The following is a 21847-nucleotide window of genomic DNA, read 5'->3' on the forward strand; positions in this document are numbered from 1 at the left end:
CACAAAACATGCATATCCTGAGTACGTTTATGTAACGACTCGTGACAAAACGTTGAAGATTATGGTGAACGTGGGCTAACAGGATCACTTCCTCAGGTGTTGAAAATAAGTCACATAAAACCATCACATTTGTTTCTCTTCTCGTTTCCATACTGTTCTCAGTGTGTTTACCAGCAGTGTGACTAACTGTGAAAAACCCTTTGTACAAAGTCATACACTTTTTAGTCATGGAAAATTGTGATTTGACCTTCTACACACTTGTATATTACAAGCACATATTAAGTGCTTGTAATTGTTTTTTTTGGTTTTTTTCTCAAACCCCAACTGTTTGCACATTTTATTCAGGTAGTTCGTCTGTAGTCCTCTGAATAAAATATTAGATGAAGAATTCTCATTAAATCAGGCCATGAAACTTTATATATGGACTGTTGGACAGTGAAGTATTACAAAAACAAAAATTGTGTGAAGCAAGCAGAACTATTGCTATTACATTCATGATGATTACTTAAGTCCCCGATTCTACAGTTAAGCTGTCATATCTGTTCAATATTTCATTCATTTCTGAAGTTTAATTATTCCTTTTGTCAAACTTAAGTCCTTGTTTTCCTCACTCAGTGCAGACGGTATGTAGATAAACAAAATGCAGTAACATATCAAATCAGCAGCTGAAGAAATCCCATCAGAAAAACATCACAGGTTTAAAGCGGTTAAATATTTGTTGGTTGACGGATCTGATTCATCCACGTTGACTTGCCCTTTTCAATCCACCCTGGAAAAATACATTTAAGACATTTCTGAATGTAAACAGCATTATCTTTTACAAATCATGATTTAGATTCACACATAAACTAATACAATTCCTCCTACCGTAACATTTTAAATGGTGTTGGTGTTGAGAGGCTTCCAGGCAAATTTCTGACAGTAGAACACAGTCTGAAATGAAAAGTCAATGAGTCAGACGTCATCACTACTGATAATTTATGTTTTTCACAAGTTGATATTTGGATGTTTTTTTGTTTGTTTTTTACTTACTCCACATTGGAGGGCAGTCTTGATGTCTTTGCAGCTGTATGTTATCAGAGTGCATGGGTCTAATAGGGAAAAAGACACATTTATTTTACTGGACATAAATCATGTAAAAACTGATTGGTCATTATTTATACCATAAACACCTGCTGGTTTCAGCTGCTGAATAAGGTTCAATAAATAGTTTAAATAATTTGACTTTTCAAATAATTCCTCACAGAGACGCATGTTAAACATGTCAAACAGGTTGAACTTGTTTAACTAGCTTTAACACTTCTCGGGCCTTTCCAACTTACTTTTTTGTACAGTTTTACTTCTTGGGTACTAATTCTTAGAATGGAGACATTGTTATTTGGTTGTCTGTTTTTCCTTTTTTGACAAGTAGAACAAAAGAAGTGATTGAAAAACTGACCCACAACAGAAGCCTCCTGCCCGTCACACATGTGGAGTAGAGCGCAAATGGCCTGAGGTGTGGCGTAGCCCAGGATGGCGTCCAGCACTGTCTTGGTGAATTTGCTGACAACAGTCTCACACTGACCTTGGTAGGCTGCGGGCAAAATGTGACAAATCTCCTCCAGCAGCTTGATCACAGCGTCCTGCAGATAAAACAGAGACATTGGTGAGCATGACTTTTTCAAAAAGTCTGCAGTGCTGGCTGGTGGCATTTAGGCTGTTTAAAAGGCTGCGTTTGTGGATGTGCAGAATGAAGAGATGTACCCTGTTTGATAACGGGCATGTGTGAGTCCCATTGCTGCTTACCTCAGTCCTTTGTTTAGGCAGCATGTCCTCAAAAGTCTTGAGAAGAAAAATGCAGAAGGAGCATTCTTTTGACGGCTTCCCCTGATTGAAAGACAAACGAGAGGGAGGAAAGCACACAGATCAAAGTTGAGCTTTTACTCTTTACATTTTTTATTTTTTTTGCAATCTTTTAAACTCCTTGAGTTTGACATGTACATTTTCACCGGTCACAGGAGCCTGAATGGCTTCCTTGAAATAGCTGATCATCTCCTGCTTGTAACTGGAGCCACAGAGACCAATGATTTTGCAGATCTCTGCAGGTTTCTACAGATATAAAGAGAAGAAATATATAGTGTGTTATACTGAAAAGAGACCTTTCAGATGGATCAGGTACACAGAGAAAAATACAGGAAAATTTGTTTTACACCTTTATTTGATAAACCAATAGGACATGTTCAGCATGTGACTTACAACGACCGCAGTAATGAAGTTGATGGCCACTGGGAGTATCTTCTGAACCTCGTCTTTGCAGAGCTTGGCAGTACCAGGTGGTCCAGGCAGGTGGTCACACATATTGTCAATGGCATCCATGATCTTTTTCTGTTCGTAAAGCGCTGTATCAGCTGTAGGCTTTAGTAATCAAACCATGTCCTCTACAATCTAGACAATGGGCCAGTTATTGATGTGTTGGTGTAATTTCGACTTCACAGATCTAAACTCCTGCAAATCAACGACTGATCGTGATGTTTATGAGACGCATCTGGGTTAATTCCCTCTTCCTTAAAAATAAAAAATAGAAAGTAAGCTGATTGAGTGAATAGTTTTACTTCTCATGTTGATGCTATTTGAAAAAGAACACAGCTACAGTATTTCCTGACTATCTAAATTATACATAGTCTTTTAATTTGCGGATAGGACGTGTTGGGATTAGGGATGACAAACAACTGTATGCTACACATAGACAACACTATTAACAACTTTGATCAATAAAGAGTAGCAGCTGAAAACCTGCATCAAGCATTCAAGGTTTTATTATTTAGTAGATGGATGTTTGTAGGTATCTCAATCAGATTATTAATATAAATTAATAGTTTATTGTTCACAGCATTTTAGTAGGAAAACGTTTTAAACTAAATGTAATAATGTAATATGTTGATATGACCGTCGCGCTAGTCCACACCCCTTTCAGTTCAGCTCTGAGCAGTTCTGTATAATTTAGTCTAGTTCTGGAGAATCTTTGATGTCAGATAAGCAATGAAAATTACAAAGACATTCTACTTCCCCTTTTAAGACAAAAAACAGGAAGTGGCTGGTAGCTCAATTTCACAATGAACTTTATCTTTTCATATCTGTGATTTTAACTGTGTACATGAGTGTGCAAAACATTAGCACGTCTGGATATGCATATTGTTTTTAAGCTGATAAAAGAGCAGTTGGATAAGTGCTGGAATTTCAAACTTTTTATATGTATGTATTTTATTGTAAACTGCAGCCACAGGTCTTAGTAAGCACTTCAGATAGCACAGTAGGTATTTTAATCTTGCTTTGAGGATATGGTTATTCACTGTAACAATAACATCTGTGAGCAAATCTCAATCTCAAAGAACGTGTTTACTGTTGGATCGACTATTGTACTCACCTGGAGGTCTGCATTGGAAAAGAGGTCAGCAAGAAGTTCAAATATTTGGGTACAGTCCTTGCAGATGTCTCCATTCTGTAAAGTTAATGTCACATGATTAAGATAACTTAAACCCAAAACAGGCTCGTTTACTACATATCCTGCTACTAGTGGCAAGGAAAATGATAACTGTTTCCTGGCTCAACCCACTACCTCCCACCCCTCTCCAATGGAGAGAAAGGTTAAAGAAAGTGTACTTAATGGAAAAAATAACAGCAAAACTACACTTAAAGTTGGAATTGTTTATGAATTTGTGGACCCCTGTCATTGCCTGCCTCAAATTGACGTGACTGCTTGGGAGAATTGTCTGTTTGAATTATACATAATGGAATGTTGTGATGTATAAGGACTGCTTGCCCTGGCATGTTTTGCAACCCCTTTTTGCACCTTGTAATAGGTGACTGTGACAGTAACCCTCCTTGGACCAAATCGAGGATTTCCTCTTTTTGTGGGTGTAGATGATGCCATGATTAGGATTTTATTTAATTTGCCGAACTGTATGTTTCATGTTTTTAAATGTTTTCTTTTTATTTTTATATTATGATTTTTTCAAATTGTTGACGCTTTGCCTTGAACATTTATACTTGTTGTTTATATAAGCTGTTTACAAAAGCTGTGTATAAATATGAATATAGAATAAAAAGTGGTGGTTCAAAAAAAAAAAAAAAAGATAACTTAAACCCGTTAACTCATAAAATCCTTCATACTTATCTGTTAATGCATGAGTAACAAAAGGGAACTACTTGGACAGGGTTTGAAATCTTTATTTTTCAACATTTTTCAGAAGAGTAAACTTCTTTCTGCCTCAGTTCTTCTCTACTCAAATCAAAATTAGAGGATGAGTGTGAGGTTTATGTATGATTGTTTATCATGAAGTGGAAGTATTTAAATACTTCCTGATTTTCAAGAAATGCAAATCTCAGTTTTCTCAGAAAGGAGTCAACACGAGTTCTGTAACTTTCAGTTTGGTTAAGTAAAATTAACTGTAGTGTGTCTCAAAAAACCCCTGTATGAAAGTATCATACTGCTCCTATCACTACTGTCATATTGCTTTAAAATAGCAGTGGGGGTAATCAACTTCACTGTTATTCTAGTCGGCTTTTTTTTTTTTTTTTTGATGCACTATAACTATACTTCAAATACTCAAGATGCTTCTTTCTAAGTCAAGCCCTACTTAAAGGGATACTTCATCCATTTGCATGAAGCTTTGTATCATTAGAAACATGGTAGTAGTGTTGAATGGTCGTGAATCCATCCATCAAATATGTTTTTCTTTGCCTGGAAGTTTTCTTCATGTGATGCAATATGACGCTTTTTGCATCACATGAAGAAAACTTTCAAGCAAAGAAAAACATATTTTTCTCGTCTCAGGGCAAAATGAGGGTTGGATTCACGACCATTCAACACGACTACCATGTTTCTAATGATACAAAGCTTCATGTAAATGGGTGAAGTATCCCTTTAACGGCAGCACAGTTTAAAGGGGATTGCACTCCCAAAAGTTAAATATTTGACATTGAAAGACACATTTAACCAAGATTCCAACTTTTACCATTGTTTTCAATTCTAGATTCCTTTCTGGTGTGTCTTAAATTGTCCACAACTGAGTGGTGTCCATCCATAACCTTTCCTAATATACCTGTAACTGTAGTATACTGTAGTTAAAAGTAGCTCAACCACCAGCAGCAGCAAACAGTGAAACACTAATTACTGCTCATGCTTCAAACACATCCGTCAGTATTTCATCCGGGCAGTCCTTGAATTTCACACATGTATTATTTTCATGTGCTGATATGTGAAATTATGTTTAATGGCTTTATCAGTATGTTAAACACACATCTATTGTGAACTGTACCTCATATATTATTCTAATTTAAGAAATCAAAAATGTTTCACTTACTGCTGCCATGGCAGGTGGAACATCCTGCAAACCATCACGGCCATTAAAAGCGGAAGTCAGAGCTGCAGGTTGACATTTTTACAATGAATACATTTTCAATGAAATTGCTAAATTCTTTTACCATCCGTTTTTTAATTTATGTTATGTCTCACCAAAGCCTTCAAGACAAATGAAGAGAAACACAGCGATCTTGAGAGAGGCCATCATCTTGTTGCTTTTAGTTGAATGTCTTCCCTCCTAAGTTCTGGACAGAGAATTGTGAAAGCAGCTTATATTTGACAGAGCCCACCTGCCAAGTAGCCCCCACCAAAAACTTTTGATTTGGGGAGGGGAGTTTAATCAGCATAGCGGAAGTTTTTTTTCTCTTAACCAATAAGTAAACATTAGTCAAGTTTCATATCCTCAAACCAAGATGAAAATACTAAAATATGTAGTGGTATGTGGCCGCTCCTTTGTGTGACATCCTGTGTAGTTTCAGTTTGTTTAATTTTAACTCTGAATACTGTCTTGAAATTTTGACATTCTTTGTGTATAATGTAAGCCACTACATTCACTTAAGTCAGGGGTGTCCAAAGTGCGGCCAGAGGGCCATTTGCAGAACTTGAGGGGATTTTTTGCGGGCCACGACTTCAATCGAAGAATAAGACGATTTTGGCCATGTTAGCAAGGGCTGAAATGTGTTCCTAAAATAGAATTTTTTCAGCAAAATTTATGTTTTTCTTTATTTTTTTAAACAGCTATTTTCCACATTTTTAGTTAACTATGAAAAGGAACCTTTGCATAATCTTTGCAAACAAGCAGACTGTTTTTTAACCCTTTAGTAACCTGAGCTAACTACAGAAAGCTTTTACAAAAAAGTTAACCATGTCACAGGTTTGATTCTGAGAAAAACAAATAAAAAAACAGCGAGCAAGCCTTTTGATTGTGATGTGTGTTTGAAGAGGTCAAAATACAAAAAGTTTCTTACAATATTATTTTACATTTAAAAAAAAAAAAAAGAAGAAAAAAACTGTGGCCTGTAAGTAATTCTAACACGACAATTTTGGTCCACAAGAAAAAAAGTTTGGACACCACTGACTTAAGTGTACCTTAGCTGTGACTTTTACAATACCTAATCAAAAATTAAATCAAATCATTGGAAAGTCAAAACATTGGTGTACATTATTAGGTCAACATGCACCTTTATTTAGAAATTCACAACGCTCACCCGTTTCAGTTTCACAAGCTGCGCCTCATCTTGAACTTTCAAGCAAGAATACAACACACACAACTGCTAATGTTATTCTGCAGTCTCTAAGTTTGGCTTTGATGACTCGAGGATCAACAGAATCTTGCATGAAATGTATTAAAGTGGGAGCTGTGTAGTTTTTCCATCTTAATGAATCACACATTTCATGATGATGATTGTCAAAAGAGCAGAAACATGATGCAGGCAAAAAGAGATGGTTGAGGGGGATAACCAGGATGATGTCATTTTCTAGGGATCTAGGCGTGACAATCAAGAAGTAGAAGTATATTCAAAGCATGGATCATCTAAGAAGTGATCATTTTCTCTCTGGCAGCTCCTAGTGGCAGCTTCAAGAAAGACTCTGGGCCTCGTTCACTGACACGATTGTCTTTCTTTTGAGACTGCTGAATCTAGCCAAATAGAAACCATCTAATTCACAAAGTGCACGCAAAGGGTGAAATGTTACCCTTTAGATAGACCCAAATGTACTGTGGAACAAATGGCTTCTATGTGCGGTTTGCAAGTATTTAAGTGAACCATTATGTCATCATATGTGGCAAAATCAATACAAATAAACCTTTGTACCTTTGACTTCAAAAAATAGTGATCTGAAAAGGAAAAGTTAGTGAATTTTACTTTGACATTTCTAAAAATCAATAAGAAGTCTGAACCGCGAGGACACCAAGACTTAACAGTCTCCCCTTTTTGATCAACACCACCCACTCAAAAGTCATAGATTTTACTTCAATACAAGGTTACTTGAAAATGATTTTCCAGGATAACAAGGTATTCAAAACCATCAATTTGACTTTTTTAAATGTATTTTTAGGCAGTTTAGACTCTTAAAAAATGATCTTTGAGGGCAGGTGTTGATAGAAACCCTCTTAGAAATGAACTTTTGGCCCTTGTCCGGTGGCTGAGCAGCACCGATGAGGTAGAGGTAGGTGTAGCAAGACTCTTTTTACGTCTTTGAATTTGAACAATGCACCTGATAAACCAATAGGTATAAGACTTTCCAGATATGTGACAATGTGTACACATGCAGTTGAATAACATTATCAGTGAGCAAAAAGCAAGCCTTTGTTCAGTCGTCTATGGTACTTAGACATCTGCATCATAAAGCCTGTAAGCATTAAGCTTAAATAACTGCTTGCAGTCCTGGCAGACGTCCCAGTTCTGAACAGCAGTGGAAGTCAGATCAAAACTAAATCAACACCTTCGACTGATTTAACCTGTCTGATTGAGGCACCTCATTCTGTGCAGTTCCATGACTTCTTGATTACACAATTTCACCTGTGCGTGCACAATGCCCATTGTAGGAATTTGGTTGTCTCAAAACAACAAACCTGTCATTGTTACCCTGGCAACACATTTTCTATTAGTTATCAACAGCAGCATGGCTTTGCTGTTCGTTCATTTTTTATTACTTAGAGGTGTTCAAAGGTTAGTGAAAGTAGGTCAGCTTGGCTTCCATTAAGAGACACAAAAACAGCAGTATGCTCACGTTATTTCAACCAATTATTACAAGATCTTCAATACATGAGATTACTTGCAAAACTAAGACCAATATGGAATTATTATTTTAAATATTTCAAGGTACAAAGGTGAAAAAGTTTCCATAAGTCCTATATACTTTTCAGGATGTTTATATATAATTGTTAAGATTGGGTTTGTTTTATTACATTGGGATTTGTAGATTGCATCTTCTGCTATTTGTAACGACTTCAGTACATTTATATACTGTACCAAAGGAAAGGTCTGACTTTAGTTTTCTATGTTTTACCAGTAGCTCACTGTATTATTCTTTGTAATACACCAGGAACTAAACACATTCAAACCCTGGGATATGTGTTTTGTGTTTGTACAGTAAGTTCCTGGGAATTGTCTGTTTGAACAGAAATGGGGCTGTGGATTTGGGGGGTTGGTTTCCGTGTGGGGAAGTAAAAAGACTAAAGATTAATCCCTAACTATCCTTAACCTAATAAATATTTAACAAATGTTGATCAATCTCATAGAAACAGACAGTTCAAGCTCTCACGATGGCAGCAAACATACACGTGCATTTAGCAGGCGCCAGGTTTAAATTAAATTCCCTGGTTAAAGGAAAGGTTAACATGTAAGTATGTATTTAAACAACATCTAAAGCGTGTCAGTTCACCCAAAGGGAATTTATGGGGCGGACACACTGGTGTAAGTTGAACTAGTCGTGTAGGTATCTTTTTTTATCCCTTTGTTTAGAGATTACTGGATCATCCTAAAATAATCCAGTAATCTCACAATTGATTAAAACACTTCTTTGTTAACAGATTTTCCCTGACTTAAAATCATACGTAACTTTGTTATTTTTCCTGAAAGACTACCTTGACATTTGACTTCCCCTTCTATTTCACGATGTATTTCTCCACCTGCAGGTTTCGTTCAAGATTTTCACTGTCCCAAGAAGAACCTTTTTACACAATATGCCTCATAGGGACAATAGAAGCGGTGCTTTTGGCATGGCAAGTTCTCCATATATAAAGGCTACAAACACAATAGACCAGACTCTCTATTGTACACTTTGCCGCTCTTCTCTCCCCCATATGTCTTTACACTCCTCATCTTCCTCCTAATAAAGGTGAAAATAAAAAGACAAGCATTTAGCTTAAATGACTGTGTGAAAAAATTGTCTAAATTAAATTTTATCATCTCTGCTTTCACTCTTTAGCCTCTCTGCTTTTGTCGCTTCAATACGTAAAGATAAAGATCTTAAAGATCAAAGATACACTTTAATGATCCCCCATTGGAGGAAATTTATTTTGTCCCAACAGCTGAAGAAACACACATACACTTATAGCCCTCACCCTATGTATTGGATGTTTCCCTTACATCTAGTCTTTGCTTCTGCCTTTACTTTTCAAGAGCACAAATAATTGATGATTATAATGATGAAAACAAAAACAGTGAAGTTGAATTACTGACATGGAGGAACAGGATAAAAAAAAGCCAGCCAAAGAACACATAGTACTAAATTTTAAATACTTGCAGTGCTTATCAGTTTTATACATTATCAAACAGCTTTTATCAGTGTCATATTGACAAGTAACTGTGAGGCCAATGAGTGTTAATATTGCAGATAAATTTTGCTTTGAGCGAATAGAAAATCTTTTCTAAAAGGAAATAAAACAGGAAATTTGTTCAGATCTTCCTTTAAGACATTTAGGTCATTTAAGGCCATTCAAAAACAAAGCTGCTCTGGCCTGACCAGCTCCTGGATAAGAATCTACCTCTTCAGGACAGCATTTCAACCTCTGACGATAACTGATGCCAAACTGTTTTTCACCATGCTTGTGTTTTTTGTTTTTTTTTAATGGAAGGATGAATGTCAATGAAAGCTGAGTAAGTGCCGGTGATGCTGTTGACTTGAAAAGATGTCAATGGAATTGTGTCCCGCGCTGTAGCTGAGACAGCTACAGTAGCTAGCAGGCGGTGAGTCATCCAGACACGCTGCAGCTACCAGGAATTTTACTCGACATTCTCTCGAGGACCAAAGTAACGAGGAGACAAATTCACATGATATGTCAATGAAGACCATTAACCTGTGTCCTTGTAGGGTAAACAGGATTTACAAGTGCTCAAAACTTTACTTTTTCCTGCATCACCGTCAGGACAGGATGAAGGCGTCATAATCGGTGGAACTGCGAAGACAGCTCCACCCCAACTATATACTTTTTAGGTTGCTAATTACAATTAAAAATCTAAATATTTTCCTAGAATGGTTTGAACGTCTTGAAACACTTTCTGCAAAAGACAAAGCCTGAATTTTGTGTTTAGACTTGGTCTCAAATTAGACATTATTTCCGTCAATTCTATTTTTTGCACATTATATATTTACATGATAATATAACCATGATGATGCTTATTATTTTAGAAAGATTGTAGTTTTCCCTTTATGAACTAGAAGTTTTAGAGTCCATCCTAGTAATAAATCATGTTGGTATCTGATGTATGTCTGTGTATGTTACTTTTTTTAGAAGGATATGTTGCATTATTGCAGTTAATGTGCAGTTAAATAGGCGGCCTAGATTAAAGTGTTGCATGGGCCCAGTTGGCGAATTATTAGCCTACAATTTTTTGTGATTTGAAAAATTTGCATTGCCTGTCTCTTGTCTTATCTTTATGAGGAGAAGTTTATGGTAACAAAAGTGTGTCACTACCACTCGTTCAAAACTTTGCAGTAGTCTTAAACAACTCTCTGTAAATATATACTACAGTAACAGTAGTACTAAACCCAACATCGATCCCTGTTTTACTGCTTTGATGTAGGTTATGTGAGCACTTAACAACTTGGACTTGTACTTCCTGGTGAGCGTGTAAGCTAAGGGTACTGTAACAAAGTAAGGGGAAGTAAAAACTAACTCAATGTGCTGACAAGGCTAGCAATAGAATGTGTTTGGCATTATGTCCTCGCACCATTGAATGATCCAAGTACCTGGCGACACAATAGTCTGGAAATAATAGTGGGTGGGATTCCATAACAACGTGTTTTGTTTCTGGCTGACTTTCTTCCTTGTCACTCAAAGTTCAGCTTGTGTAATCATCCTGGCATGCAGTTCATCAGTGTTTCCTCTTCCTCCTCTTTTTAAAAAAAATGTGTTTTCTTCAATTAGATAAATTCACTTACAAGACACAGAATTCTTCTGTTTTTCTGAAAACAAAACGTAGGACAAAGAAGCATTTCAGACTGTTGGCTCTGCATACAGATAGTCTTTAGAGTAGACCTGTTCCTCTCTGAACGGAGCTTTGGCTTTGTCTGAAACGAGGAAATCATGTGAAAAAAAAAGACAAGATGTGACCTCTTGTTTCTCAAACTTACATTCAGTGTAGCAAGACTCACTGAATGTACTATAAAACTACAACATGTTTGTTGACAAAACAGGTCATGTTAATGCATTTGTAGTTGATTCAGAAAGCTATCAAAGGGATCATATGTTTCTAAATGTGTACGCTGTTAAAGCAGTTAGATATGTCAAAGATCTATGAGCTTCTGCAATTGTTTTTTTTTGTTTTTGTTTTTTTTGTGTGCATAAAATTTTGCTTCCTCCATCTTGGAAACTCTTTCAAGCATGACTTGTCTAGAGGCAGACGCCTTGACTTTAACGTCTCCAGTACTAAATGTGCTATTTCCTGATGTTCACAATAAAGGTCAAACTGCACAATTAGTTATTGTTCATAAATGGAATAATTGTCCATTATAATTGTGCTTCCTGGAATATGGGGATTTAGTCTCACACCAACATCACAACCAATTTCATAAGACAGATGTGTTGGAGAGCAAGGGAAACTCCTGCATGCTCTCTAGCTTTCAAACAAACATGTAATGCCAATGTTTATTTATTTTATTTTTATTTTACAGGTACAAGGCATATTAAAAACTTTTCGGTAAATATAACAGAGTTAGCCAAAAGGCTAATTTTCATCTGTTTGTCCATTAGGCAAACAGTTTGTAAAATAATAATCATTCATTATCAGCTCTGAGTCATCAAAATAACAAACTAATAAGCATCAGTTTCCTGGTTAAGCGCACACACACACACACACACACACACACACACACACACACACACACACACACACACACACACACACACACACACACACACACACACACACATTGCGCTGAAAAGTGTCCGTCAGTATTAACTGTCGGACATGTTTCTATTGGAGCTGGGGATTGGACCCCTAGCTGACCGACTCTACCATTGAGCCATGGCGGCCTCCTGCATGGCTGTGCAGAATTGTTGCTGAAAGCTGAATTTCCTCACAGCGCAGCCCTGTGACATTCCTTTTTTGTGTGGCTCCTCTCTAACCAACAGGCTTGACAAACAGAAGCTCTTGCTACACCGTGAAATTGACTAACACTGTTTCATCCATTGCAAAGACATTTCTGCTTTTTTGTCTTCCTCTTCAATGAAATGGCCATTAACGCAACTTCCCTGTGCATGCTGAAAACATGACCTTGCATTTTATTAATAAAAGACAACACTAAAATATTATTTTACAAAAAATGCATGTAAATGAGGGGAAGAAAAGGATTTTATTATATTGTTCTTCACAAGAATTTCACAAATAAACAAAAGAAGTGTGTTGTAATTACCTGAATGTTTTGGCTCTAAGAATAGAGTGCATGGTTGTTGCACAATCATATTCAACCTTCTTTGGCTCAAAGGAAAGCCAGGGAATGTTCTCACTGTCTCCTGTTGTGTTTTTCTGCTTTAAATGGACTAACGAGCTACATGAAGAAATACGCTCAAGACGAGCGTGTAAATCAATGAGGAAGGCTATTCATGGGTCAATGGACTTCTCCGACCTCGGTTCCTTGTTTGTTATCAGTGACCATTTTGCGTGTGAGCTATGAAAAAAGTGTCTTTACAGCAGCCCAGGGCTCCCTGCCCTCGACAAAGTTTCCGGGCAAACTTAAATTTTGGTTTATATTTTACTTTTTCTGCATTGCACAACAATTTGTAACAAATACAGCCTATAACTTATTTACCTATGTTACTATGTGTTTAAGTTTATGAGGCACATACTGGAACTCGTAAGTTTCATTTGCCATAATTAAAGATTTATTTTTTCAGAGGGAGGGGGGCTTTCGTTGTCTTTATGGTTGAGACAGGACGATGGATAGAGTTGGAAGTCAGTGAGAGAGAGAGAAAGAGTTGGAATGGCATGCAGGAAAGGAGTCACAAGTCAGAATCAAACCTAGGCAGCCTGCTTGGAAGACTTTGTATATGGGGCACACACACTAACCTCTAAGCTACCAGCGCTCTGGAAAGAATGACAGTTTATCCACTTTTTCTTTCTTTTCATCAAGATTAGCTTTTTTCTCTTCGTTTTTTAATGTGCAGTAGTATTATAATCATAGTCACAATGAACAGGTGTAAATGTGTTCCTCTTTTCAAAGACTTTCTCAAGGACATCAGTTTCTGTGTGGTAATACTGAGGGCCACAAGCCGCAACATGTCAACATCAGTAAAAAAGTGAAAAATAGGGCCAGAAAACGGTCCATACATTGTCATCTCTCAACTGTCAGCTATGAATAAAGGAAAGAACTTGACTTTCAATGCTAAGCTCCTAATGATGCAAAACAAGGACTTTGTTACATCAGACAGTGTCAGACTAAAATTCTTAAAAACAACTGATGAAAAATGATTGTACATGGTCGGTTCCCACAAATTGAGCATTCCTAAAGCCCATTGAATACAACTTAATCTAAACTCCTCTAGATCGTATCGGTCCAATCATTTGCCAAAGATAATAACTGATAGCATTTTTACAGAGAGAAGGAAGAAGGAACTGCACTTTACTGACAGTAGCTTCACCTGGACAACCCCGGGGGCGAGGCCTCATGGCCCCACACTGAGTATAAAGTCAGTGACAATGTGAGAATAAACACCTGTGACTGCAGATCTCCAAGAGCATCTCAAATCTTAACAGCTAACTTCTCCACGCACGCACAGGTATCAAGATTCTTTGTTTGTTTTATACATTTAACATGGTGTTTTAAAATTTTCCCTTGGCGTTACTTTATATTTTTGTATCTTTTTATTTTTTTCAGAGATGCTTCTCTCTGTTCTGTGCCTGCTGGGCTTGTGCCTGGTGCCTGCTTGCTCCAAACCATCAGGTACATCAACTATATGATACTGCATTTATATAAGTATATTAATATTGACACAATTTGACAAGATTGTTGTACTCTTTTTTTCAGGACAAAATTTCGACAATCCTCTCCTTCAACAGAGTTTTGAGGATGCTAAGAAACTAGTGGATGATGCTTACAAGTACTCCAGAGAAGAGTGAGTTTGTTAAGTTTTGTGAGATATTTAAAGGGATACTTCACGTGTATCATTAGAAACATGGTAGTTGTGTTGAATGGTCGTGAATCCAACCCTCATTTTGCCCTGAAACGAGAAAAATTGGTTTTTCTTTGCTTGAAAGTTTTCTTCATGTGATGCAAAAAGCGTCATATTGCATCACATGAAGAAAACTTCCAGGCAAAGAAAAACATATTTTTCTCATCTCAGGGCAAAATGAGGGTTGGATTCATGACCATTCAACACTACTACCATGTTTCTGATTATACACAGCTTCATCCAAATGGGTGAAGTATCCCTTTAAGACGAACGGCCTAAGTGTACACAGTTGTCTTTTAGAAACAGGGCAGTTTGTAGTTGTTGTTTTTTTAAATCACTTTCTTTAAATTCAGGTCTGGGTGTATCTGTTTAGTTTAAGCTACACAGACAAAGACAATACTGATTCGCTTGGAATCTGACATCTCAACAGTCGTGTGAAATAGGACAAAGTGTATGAAAAAAAAAAAAAATCTAATTAAAATCATTCTGCTTCAATTAAATAATTTGAAGCAGAATGAATATTCTTTAACAAAGAGTAAAGTCATAATCTGTCTTGAGATAACATTTGGTATGAAAATTGAAGATTGATTGAGTGATACAGCACAGCTGGTGCCAAAGTGAGAATAAGTTGTTCATTAAAGCATCTCTTAAGCTCAGTTCCTCATTAAAAATAAATTACAAAAACTTTAAAATATTAAGCATGTGGGGGTTTTTTTCCCCCATCTTTTCTTTTTCAGGAGTCTGAGACGAGTTCGCAAGGCAGTGGTGCGCCCTCACGATACTCTCCGTCTCCTCAAGCAGCCTCGTGCTAATACTCGCTTAGCAGTGAGATCTGCAGACTATATGGCACAAACCCTGCGTCTGCTGCAAGAGCGGACACATCACATTCACAAACGTTCCCTCAATGCAACAGGTCAGACACGCAGCAATCAAACACACATTCACAGTCCTTACATTGTTTTTTTTGTTGTTTTTTTTGTGACAACTTTTCCCCTTTCTTCGTTGAGGCTCTGAGGTGTTATGTTTCTTAATGTGGTCAAAGCAAACACTTTAAAGCTATAATTAATGACTAGACAACAATGGACGGAATAGACAGACATACTGTACAGACACATTTTTAGTCTGTGAAAGGTTTCCTTTTGCATTTTTTCAGATCTGCTCACTAACGAAGACTTGAGACGCCTTTCTGAAATAACTGGGTGTGCAGCTCAAGTCGCTCTTCCACAATGTCTCACCACACCAAACCTGAACAGATACCGCACAGCCAACAGTATCTGCAACAACCTGTAAGAGAAACTTTTCAAAGAAACTTTTCATGTAGATTAGATGTACTCAAATCTACATGATCAACTTTTATTACCTAATTAGATTGTTTGCCCGTCAGAACAGAAAAGTCCCATATATATTTATGAAAAACAATGTTATTACAACCGAGGTCTGTGGCTTACTTTCAGAAAAAAGCCTCGTCTTGGAGCCTCCAACACACCATTTACTCGGTTGCTACCTGCTGAGTATGAAGACGGCATAGCTGAACCGAAAGGCTGGAACGCAAACCGAACTTTCAACAACTTCATTCTCCCACTGGTACAGATTTGGAACCACACACACTAGCTTTTGCCAGCTAATATGCATAAATGATTATTTTAAATAAAAATATATCGTTCTTGTCTTCAGGTGCGAGAAGTGTCCAACAAGATCTTAAGCACAACGGATGCAGGCGTGGTGAACGATGCAGAATTCACTCACATGGTGACCTTGTTTGGGCAGTGGAACGACCACGATCTCACCTTTACGCCCTTCTCCCCGAGCATCGTCTCTTTTAGCGACGGGATAAACTGTGATGAGAGCTGTAAGAAAACTGAGCCATGCATCCCAATTGCGGTTAGTGTTCCAAGTCAAACCTAAATATTCACTTCACTTAAAGTTTAAATGTGTAACCTTTGATTCATTTCTAAATCCAGATCCCTCCAGGCGACCCCCGCATTCCTACCGGTCCAGACAGCTGCATCCCTGCGTTCAGATCTGCCCCAGTTTGTGGAACTGGATTTTCAGCTTACAACTTTGGTGGAGAACCTGAAAAGAGGGAGCAGATCAATGCCCTGACAGCCTTCCTGGATCTTGGTCAGGTGTACGGCTCAGAAGAGAATCTTGCAATGAATCTTCGCAACCTCAGCAGTAGTGAAGGTCTGCTGCGGGTGAACACAGAGTTCAAGGATAACGGCCGGGAGCTGCTGCCCTTCCACACTCTCGAGGGGAACATGTGCGCCACTCGTGCAAGAGTCACCAACGACACCAACGCCAGAGAGGTGCCCTGTTTCCTTGCAGGTAATACCATGCAACGTCACTTGAACATACAAAATGTGTAAATGTTTTTTGGTATATCTTTTTACAATCAGTATTGAACCACTGTTGAATATTAAGAATTTTGCGTTACCAGGCTGTGAGAATCTCTTTTTGATCCTGTTCCTATTGCCTGAGCTTTTAAAAAAATGACACTTGAAATTATTATTGTTTTGGTTTTTTTGTCAGGCCCTAAGGGCATGAACTAAAATAATCATTTAATAGCTGAAATGTTGAATTAATGACATAATACTACTTTATCAATCATGACCAAATGATTCATTTATCTTTATTAACAAGTTGATGATGGACATGAAAGTGAAAGTAGAGATTAAATCCTCTCAACAACTTCTTAACCTGAACAATTCTGCCTGTTAGGTGACGTCCGCGTTGATGAGAACATTGCTCTGACTTCCATTCACACACTGTTCATGCGAGAGCATAACCGCTTGGCTCGTCAGCTAAAGAGATTGAACCCAGGCTGGGACAGTGAGACCCTCTACCAAGAGGCCCGCAAGATCATGGGTGCCTACACACAGGTAAATAAATAAATCTTAGAGTCAGTCATCTGAACATGGGTCTTACAGACTACCCTCTTTTAAGGTGCACTAACGCTAACAACCCTCAACATGCCCAAGCACACTTCACCCCTAAAGTCCAGTTTGTTTGACTAGTGTGAGTGCATCAATCTGTGCTCAAGCACGATTCCCCTCCTTGGCGTTAGTACGCTTGGAAGAGTTGTGCTTCTGCACAGTATAGTTCACGCACAAGCACAGGCATACAACGTGGGCATCCTTCATTGTATTAAAAGTGTTAAAGAGTGTTCTGGCTATATCTGACTAAAATGATTTAAATTAAGTCACAAAGTCAGTAAAGTGGTTGTCATGTCCCTTTTATTTTTGTATTTTTTTTACATATGTATATCTGTCTTGTAAACAGATTAATTTTAACGATTATGTTAAGCCATGAATGTGGCCCATGTTAGTCCTGGAGGCCAGTGGGGGAATTGGGAGGGTGAGCAATCATGTTAAGCACAGTACCGGCCACCTTTGCCTGTGTGAAGGCGACCTTACTGAAATAAATCTGTCTGTCATTCTCAGTTGTTTGTGTTCAGGGACTACCTGCCACACATTGTGGGCGACAGAGCAATGGCCACAAAGCTCGGTCGCTACCCCGGCTACAATCCCAATGTTGACCCCAGCATCTCCAACGTCTTTGCAACGGCCGCTTACCGCTTTGCCCATTTGGCCATCCAGCCAGCTCTGTCTCGTCTTGATGCAAGCTACAGGGAGAACACTCAGTTCCCCAGCGTCCCACTGTTCCAGGCCTTCTTTACCCCCTGGAGAGTCGTCTTTGAGGGTGAGCTATCCAGAGAGAACTTTCTAACATAAAATCCACCTCTATTCGTTGCGTTCACCTTAATTTTATTTTTCCATCTCTCTCTCTTTCTCTCTAGGTGGCATTGACCCTCTGCTCCGTGGTTTGGTTGGCCGCCCTGCTAAACTAAACACTCAGGATCACATGATGGTTGACGCTCTAAGGGAGAGGTTGTTCCAGTTTGTGATGCATATGGCTCTGGACCTGGGTTCTCTCAACATGGAGAGGGGACGTGACCATGGCTTGCCTGGTACATCTTTCCCTTCATTTTCTGCCTCTTAAACCTTTTTTGATGTTTCATCTTTCTTTACCGTCCTCATCAATTCCCTGTTTTTTGCATCCTCTCCTCTAGGCTACAACGCGTGGCGAAGATTCTGCGGCCTGTCGGCGCCCACAAACCTGGCACAACTTACTCAGGTTATGAACAACAGTGTCTTGGCCACCAGGCTGCTGCAGCTCTACGGTACAGCAGAAAACATTGATGTCTGGCTGGGAGGTGTTGCAGAGCCGTTTGTGCGCGGTGGTCGTGTTGGAGCTTTGTTTTCCTGCCTTATCGCAGAACAGTTCAAGAGGATCCGCCAAGGTGACAGGTGAGTGCATGTGTGGTACTATCTTAAGGCACCAGTTAACTGACTTTGACCAGTCTAATAAACTACATTTCAAGCTCACACATTTCTGACTGACAGGCTGTATCAAGTGCTAACTGCAGACTGAAAACAAATCTCAAAAATATATGCATTTCAAATGAAGTCACTGTTCACTCTGTCTCCTGTTAAAACAATCAGGCTTTGGTACGAGAACCCAGGTGTCTTTACCCAGAGACAGAAAAGAGCTCTGTCCAGGGTTACATTATCAAGGATCATTTGTGACAACACTGGAGTCAACACTATCACCCCTGACCCGTTCAATGTGGAATCACGAAGGAACCGACGTGTTAACTGCTCAGCCATTCCGAGACTGGACCTGTCGGCCTGGAGAGAGGCGTGCACAGGTGAAACAACAACGCACAAGACTTTTTGACCTTGGGAGGGGAGCACCATTTTCACAATCATTTGTCACCCACTGTGTTTTTTAACCTGGTGTGTTTTATTTCTTTTCTAACCCCTTGTACGGATACTCTTCTTCACGTGTGGCGTTTAATCTTGCAGACGCTGATGGTGGCTGTAATGAAGTCAATGCAGCAGAGGTCGGTTTTAAAAACTAACAATTAGTTTTCACACTTTAAGAGCACAATGTAGCCTCACCTTTTATGAAAAGTGCACATTTAAATTGAATACCTCTTGTTTTTAACATTTAGTCACCTTGGTGACGGTGGTCTTCGAATACAAGTTCCAAAAATACTGAGATCACAAAGCCTAACCAGTTTTAACTTTCATATTTCCTTGATATACAGATTGCGAGCGAGTCGGACTCCCTGGACCTCCAGGACCTCGAGGACAACGAGGTACTTTGTCTTCATATTATTGTCATGCCTGTTTTGCCATTTGCCTTAGTATTTTCTGGATGGCTGAAGGTTTTTAATAGTATACCATTTTAACACATACTGAGCAACAACAAGTCACTAGCTAAAACATATTCTTCAAACCTAGTTATAAAGGAGCATGATATAAATATTGAAGCCTCTATTTAAGCTGCAAATGAAACTAATACTATCAGCAAAATGAACTATTTCTATAGTAATATTTAATGTCTCGAAGTGTGCCGCAGGGTGGGAAAGTATTATATTTGACAGTTACTTTGAAGTAGGATGACGTTTGAAAAATTAAAATAAACACATGCACAGGACAAATGCAGCAAAGTTATTGGAGGTAATGTTTTGTCAACAGGGAGCTCAAAAATCGGCACAGATCCAAAGTGTGTCAAAAAAGGTTTAGGCAATTAAAAAAAAAAAAAAGTATAGTATTTTAATAAATGTGTTCATTTACTTGCCACATTTAGACAACTGAAAACGTCAGTTCAGAACTGCAGCTCATCAAAGTTGATATAAAACTGATAATATGATTAATACAAGCTGAGAACAGACTGTGCCTTAATACAACATTTCATATCAATACTTGTCTACCTCTGTAGGTCCAGTAGGACCCCCTGGCCCCAGAGGCCCCCCAGGACCAATGGCACTTAACCTTAATGCTTCACAGACACAATCTGCTTTCTCCGTCGTTCGTGGCAAGTACAGCTCACCCTCAGAGAAAATCATTCGCTTCCATCACATCATCTACAATGAACAGAACCATTACAGTGCGCAGACTGGCATGTTCACATGTGTCATACCTGGTGTCTATCAGTTCAGCTTTGTCTGCACGTCCAACAACGGTGCAGGAAGCATGGATCTGTGCTGTAACAACAAGGTGGTCTTGCATAGTTACCCCACATATCAGGGAGGTCGGCTTAAGGCATCAGGGGACACGGTGCTCCAGCTGAAGTTGGGAGACAAAGTGTGGGTGGAGTCAAAAGATGGATTCAGTGGCCTGAGCACCAATTGCTACTTCTCGGGACACCTGGTCTTCGCTGTGTAAAGCAAATGGTCTTCCCCAGGCTTAACCCTCTAATGCTCCTCTTACTGTATGTTCTTCCTGCTTTTGGGATTACTTTTTACAACTTCAAATCAACAAATTTCATTGTTTTAGCCAGAAGCCTAATGAACATGAAATATGATTGCAAAAATATTTTAACTCTGTTACAGCAAGCAGTCAGTCAGACAAACATTTTCATCAGAGCCAAATTAATGGTGGACTAGCCAGTATTATAACAATTATATTATGCACTGATGAAATTTAAGCATGCGTTTAAAGCTATGGTTTGCTTTGTGAGGCTATTATTACTTTGTTACTTTTAATGTATCTGTATTTTGCATTCAATAAATAAATGAACTTGCATGACTTTTTGAATTGTTCTTATTGAGAAATCATAAATAATTTCTTGGATATCTCATGTTAATCACAGAAGTGAAAAAGATTTAACCTGTTTGTAAAAAAACAAAAAAAAAAACCTGTTCTTCAGGTGAAGCTGAAGTTTGATAGAAATGTTAGTGAAGCTTGCTTGCATATTGTAAATAACAGTTGTATCAATAAGCCGTTGATGTTACAACTAGTTATAAATGTTTTTAATTCATAAAGTTGAATTCTCAAATATGAGGATTCAGGTTCTCACTTTTTACTCAACCCTAAACATTGGAAAAAGTAGATCATAATTTGATTCTTTACATCACATTCAAAATATTTAAAGCTTTAACATTAGAGGCTCTGTTAGTTTTTACGTACTTAAGTAGTTTTGACTTCAGTTATCTAAATGGAAGAACACTGGACAAAGTGCACACTGTAAAACTCTATTCTAGGTAATGGTAGCTCCTGTAGATGGAGCCATCCTTCTGTTTAAGTCAAAATGTGTGATTTAGATTCACGTCACAGCATAATTGGCCAGTTTCAAAACATGGCCTTAGCAGCATCTGAAAAACTGTATGTGCATGAAAGGCACAGTTTTCCCACTTCTTGTTTTAAGTAATCTTTCTTTATCTGGAGACAAAACAAAACCACTTTAACAACTAAAATGCTTTTTTTTTCTTTTGCAGAAAGTTCCCTGAGAAGTCACATGTCATTGAAAAGAGAGAAAAAGCACTTTAGTTCACTTGCAAACAAGTGTGAATTCCTTTATATTGTTTCAGTTATTGATAT

General features: G+C 38.2%; 2 protein-coding genes across 2 annotated transcripts; one reads left to right on the forward strand and one right to left on the reverse strand.

Annotated features, from left to right (window-relative positions):
- Positions 1-399: 399 nt before the first annotated feature.
- sftpba (surfactant protein Ba) lies at positions 400-5601 on the reverse strand. Its single transcript, XM_079364528.1, has 10 exons — positions 5495-5601; positions 5343-5404; positions 3404-3478; positions 2236-2364; positions 1981-2088; positions 1786-1866; positions 1439-1622; positions 1033-1091; positions 868-933; positions 400-769 (listed from the first exon to the last, which is right to left on the reverse strand). The coding sequence occupies exons 1-9, from the start codon at positions 5547-5549 to the stop codon at positions 877-879; spliced, it is 810 nt and encodes a 269-aa protein (XP_079220654.1). The 5' UTR covers positions 5550-5601; the 3' UTR covers positions 400-769; positions 868-876.
- An 8406-nt stretch (positions 5602-14007) lies between these two features.
- On the forward strand, positions 14008-20385 carry mpx (myeloid-specific peroxidase). The gene is made up of 16 exons (XM_079364073.1): positions 14008-14066; positions 14165-14230; positions 14315-14402; positions 15197-15372; positions 15613-15745; positions 15914-16043; positions 16134-16340; positions 16421-16784; positions 17178-17338; positions 17900-18158; positions 18256-18426; positions 18529-18766; positions 18962-19167; positions 19325-19362; positions 19570-19620; positions 20247-20385. Exons 2-16 carry the CDS (start codon positions 14167-14169, stop codon positions 20253-20255), a joined length of 2295 nt encoding a protein of 764 aa, XP_079220199.1. The 5' UTR covers positions 14008-14066; positions 14165-14166; the 3' UTR covers positions 20256-20385.
- The last annotated feature ends 1462 nt before the right edge of the window (positions 20386-21847 follow it).

The sequence above is a fragment of the Symphodus melops genome (assembly GCF_947650265.1).
Source record: "Symphodus melops genome assembly, chromosome: 16".
In the NCBI taxonomy this organism is placed as follows: Eukaryota; Metazoa; Chordata; class Actinopteri; order Labriformes; family Labridae; genus Symphodus; species Symphodus melops.

Coding starts and splice junctions, on each gene's coding strand:
- sftpba (XM_079364528.1), bottom strand. CDS start 5,549: ATGATGGCCTCTCTCAAGATCGCTGTGTTTCTCTTCATTTGTCTTGAA. Junction 2,365..3,403: donor TTTCCAATGCAGACCTCCAG/GTGAGTACAATA, acceptor CTTTACGAACAG/AAAAAGATCATGGATGCCAT. Junction 934..1,032: donor AGACTGCCCTCCAATGTGGA/GTAAGTAAAAAA, acceptor TTTTCATTTCAG/ACTGTGTTCTACTGTCAGAA.
- mpx (XM_079364073.1), top strand. CDS start 14,167: ATGCTTCTCTCTGTTCTGTGCCTGCTGGGCTTGTGCCTGGTGCCTGCT. Junction 16,785..17,177: donor GGTGCCCTGTTTCCTTGCAG/GTAATACCATGC, acceptor TCTGCCTGTTAG/GTGACGTCCGCGTTGATGAG. Junction 18,767..18,961: donor AGGATCCGCCAAGGTGACAG/GTGAGTGCATGT, acceptor TAAAACAATCAG/GCTTTGGTACGAGAACCCAG.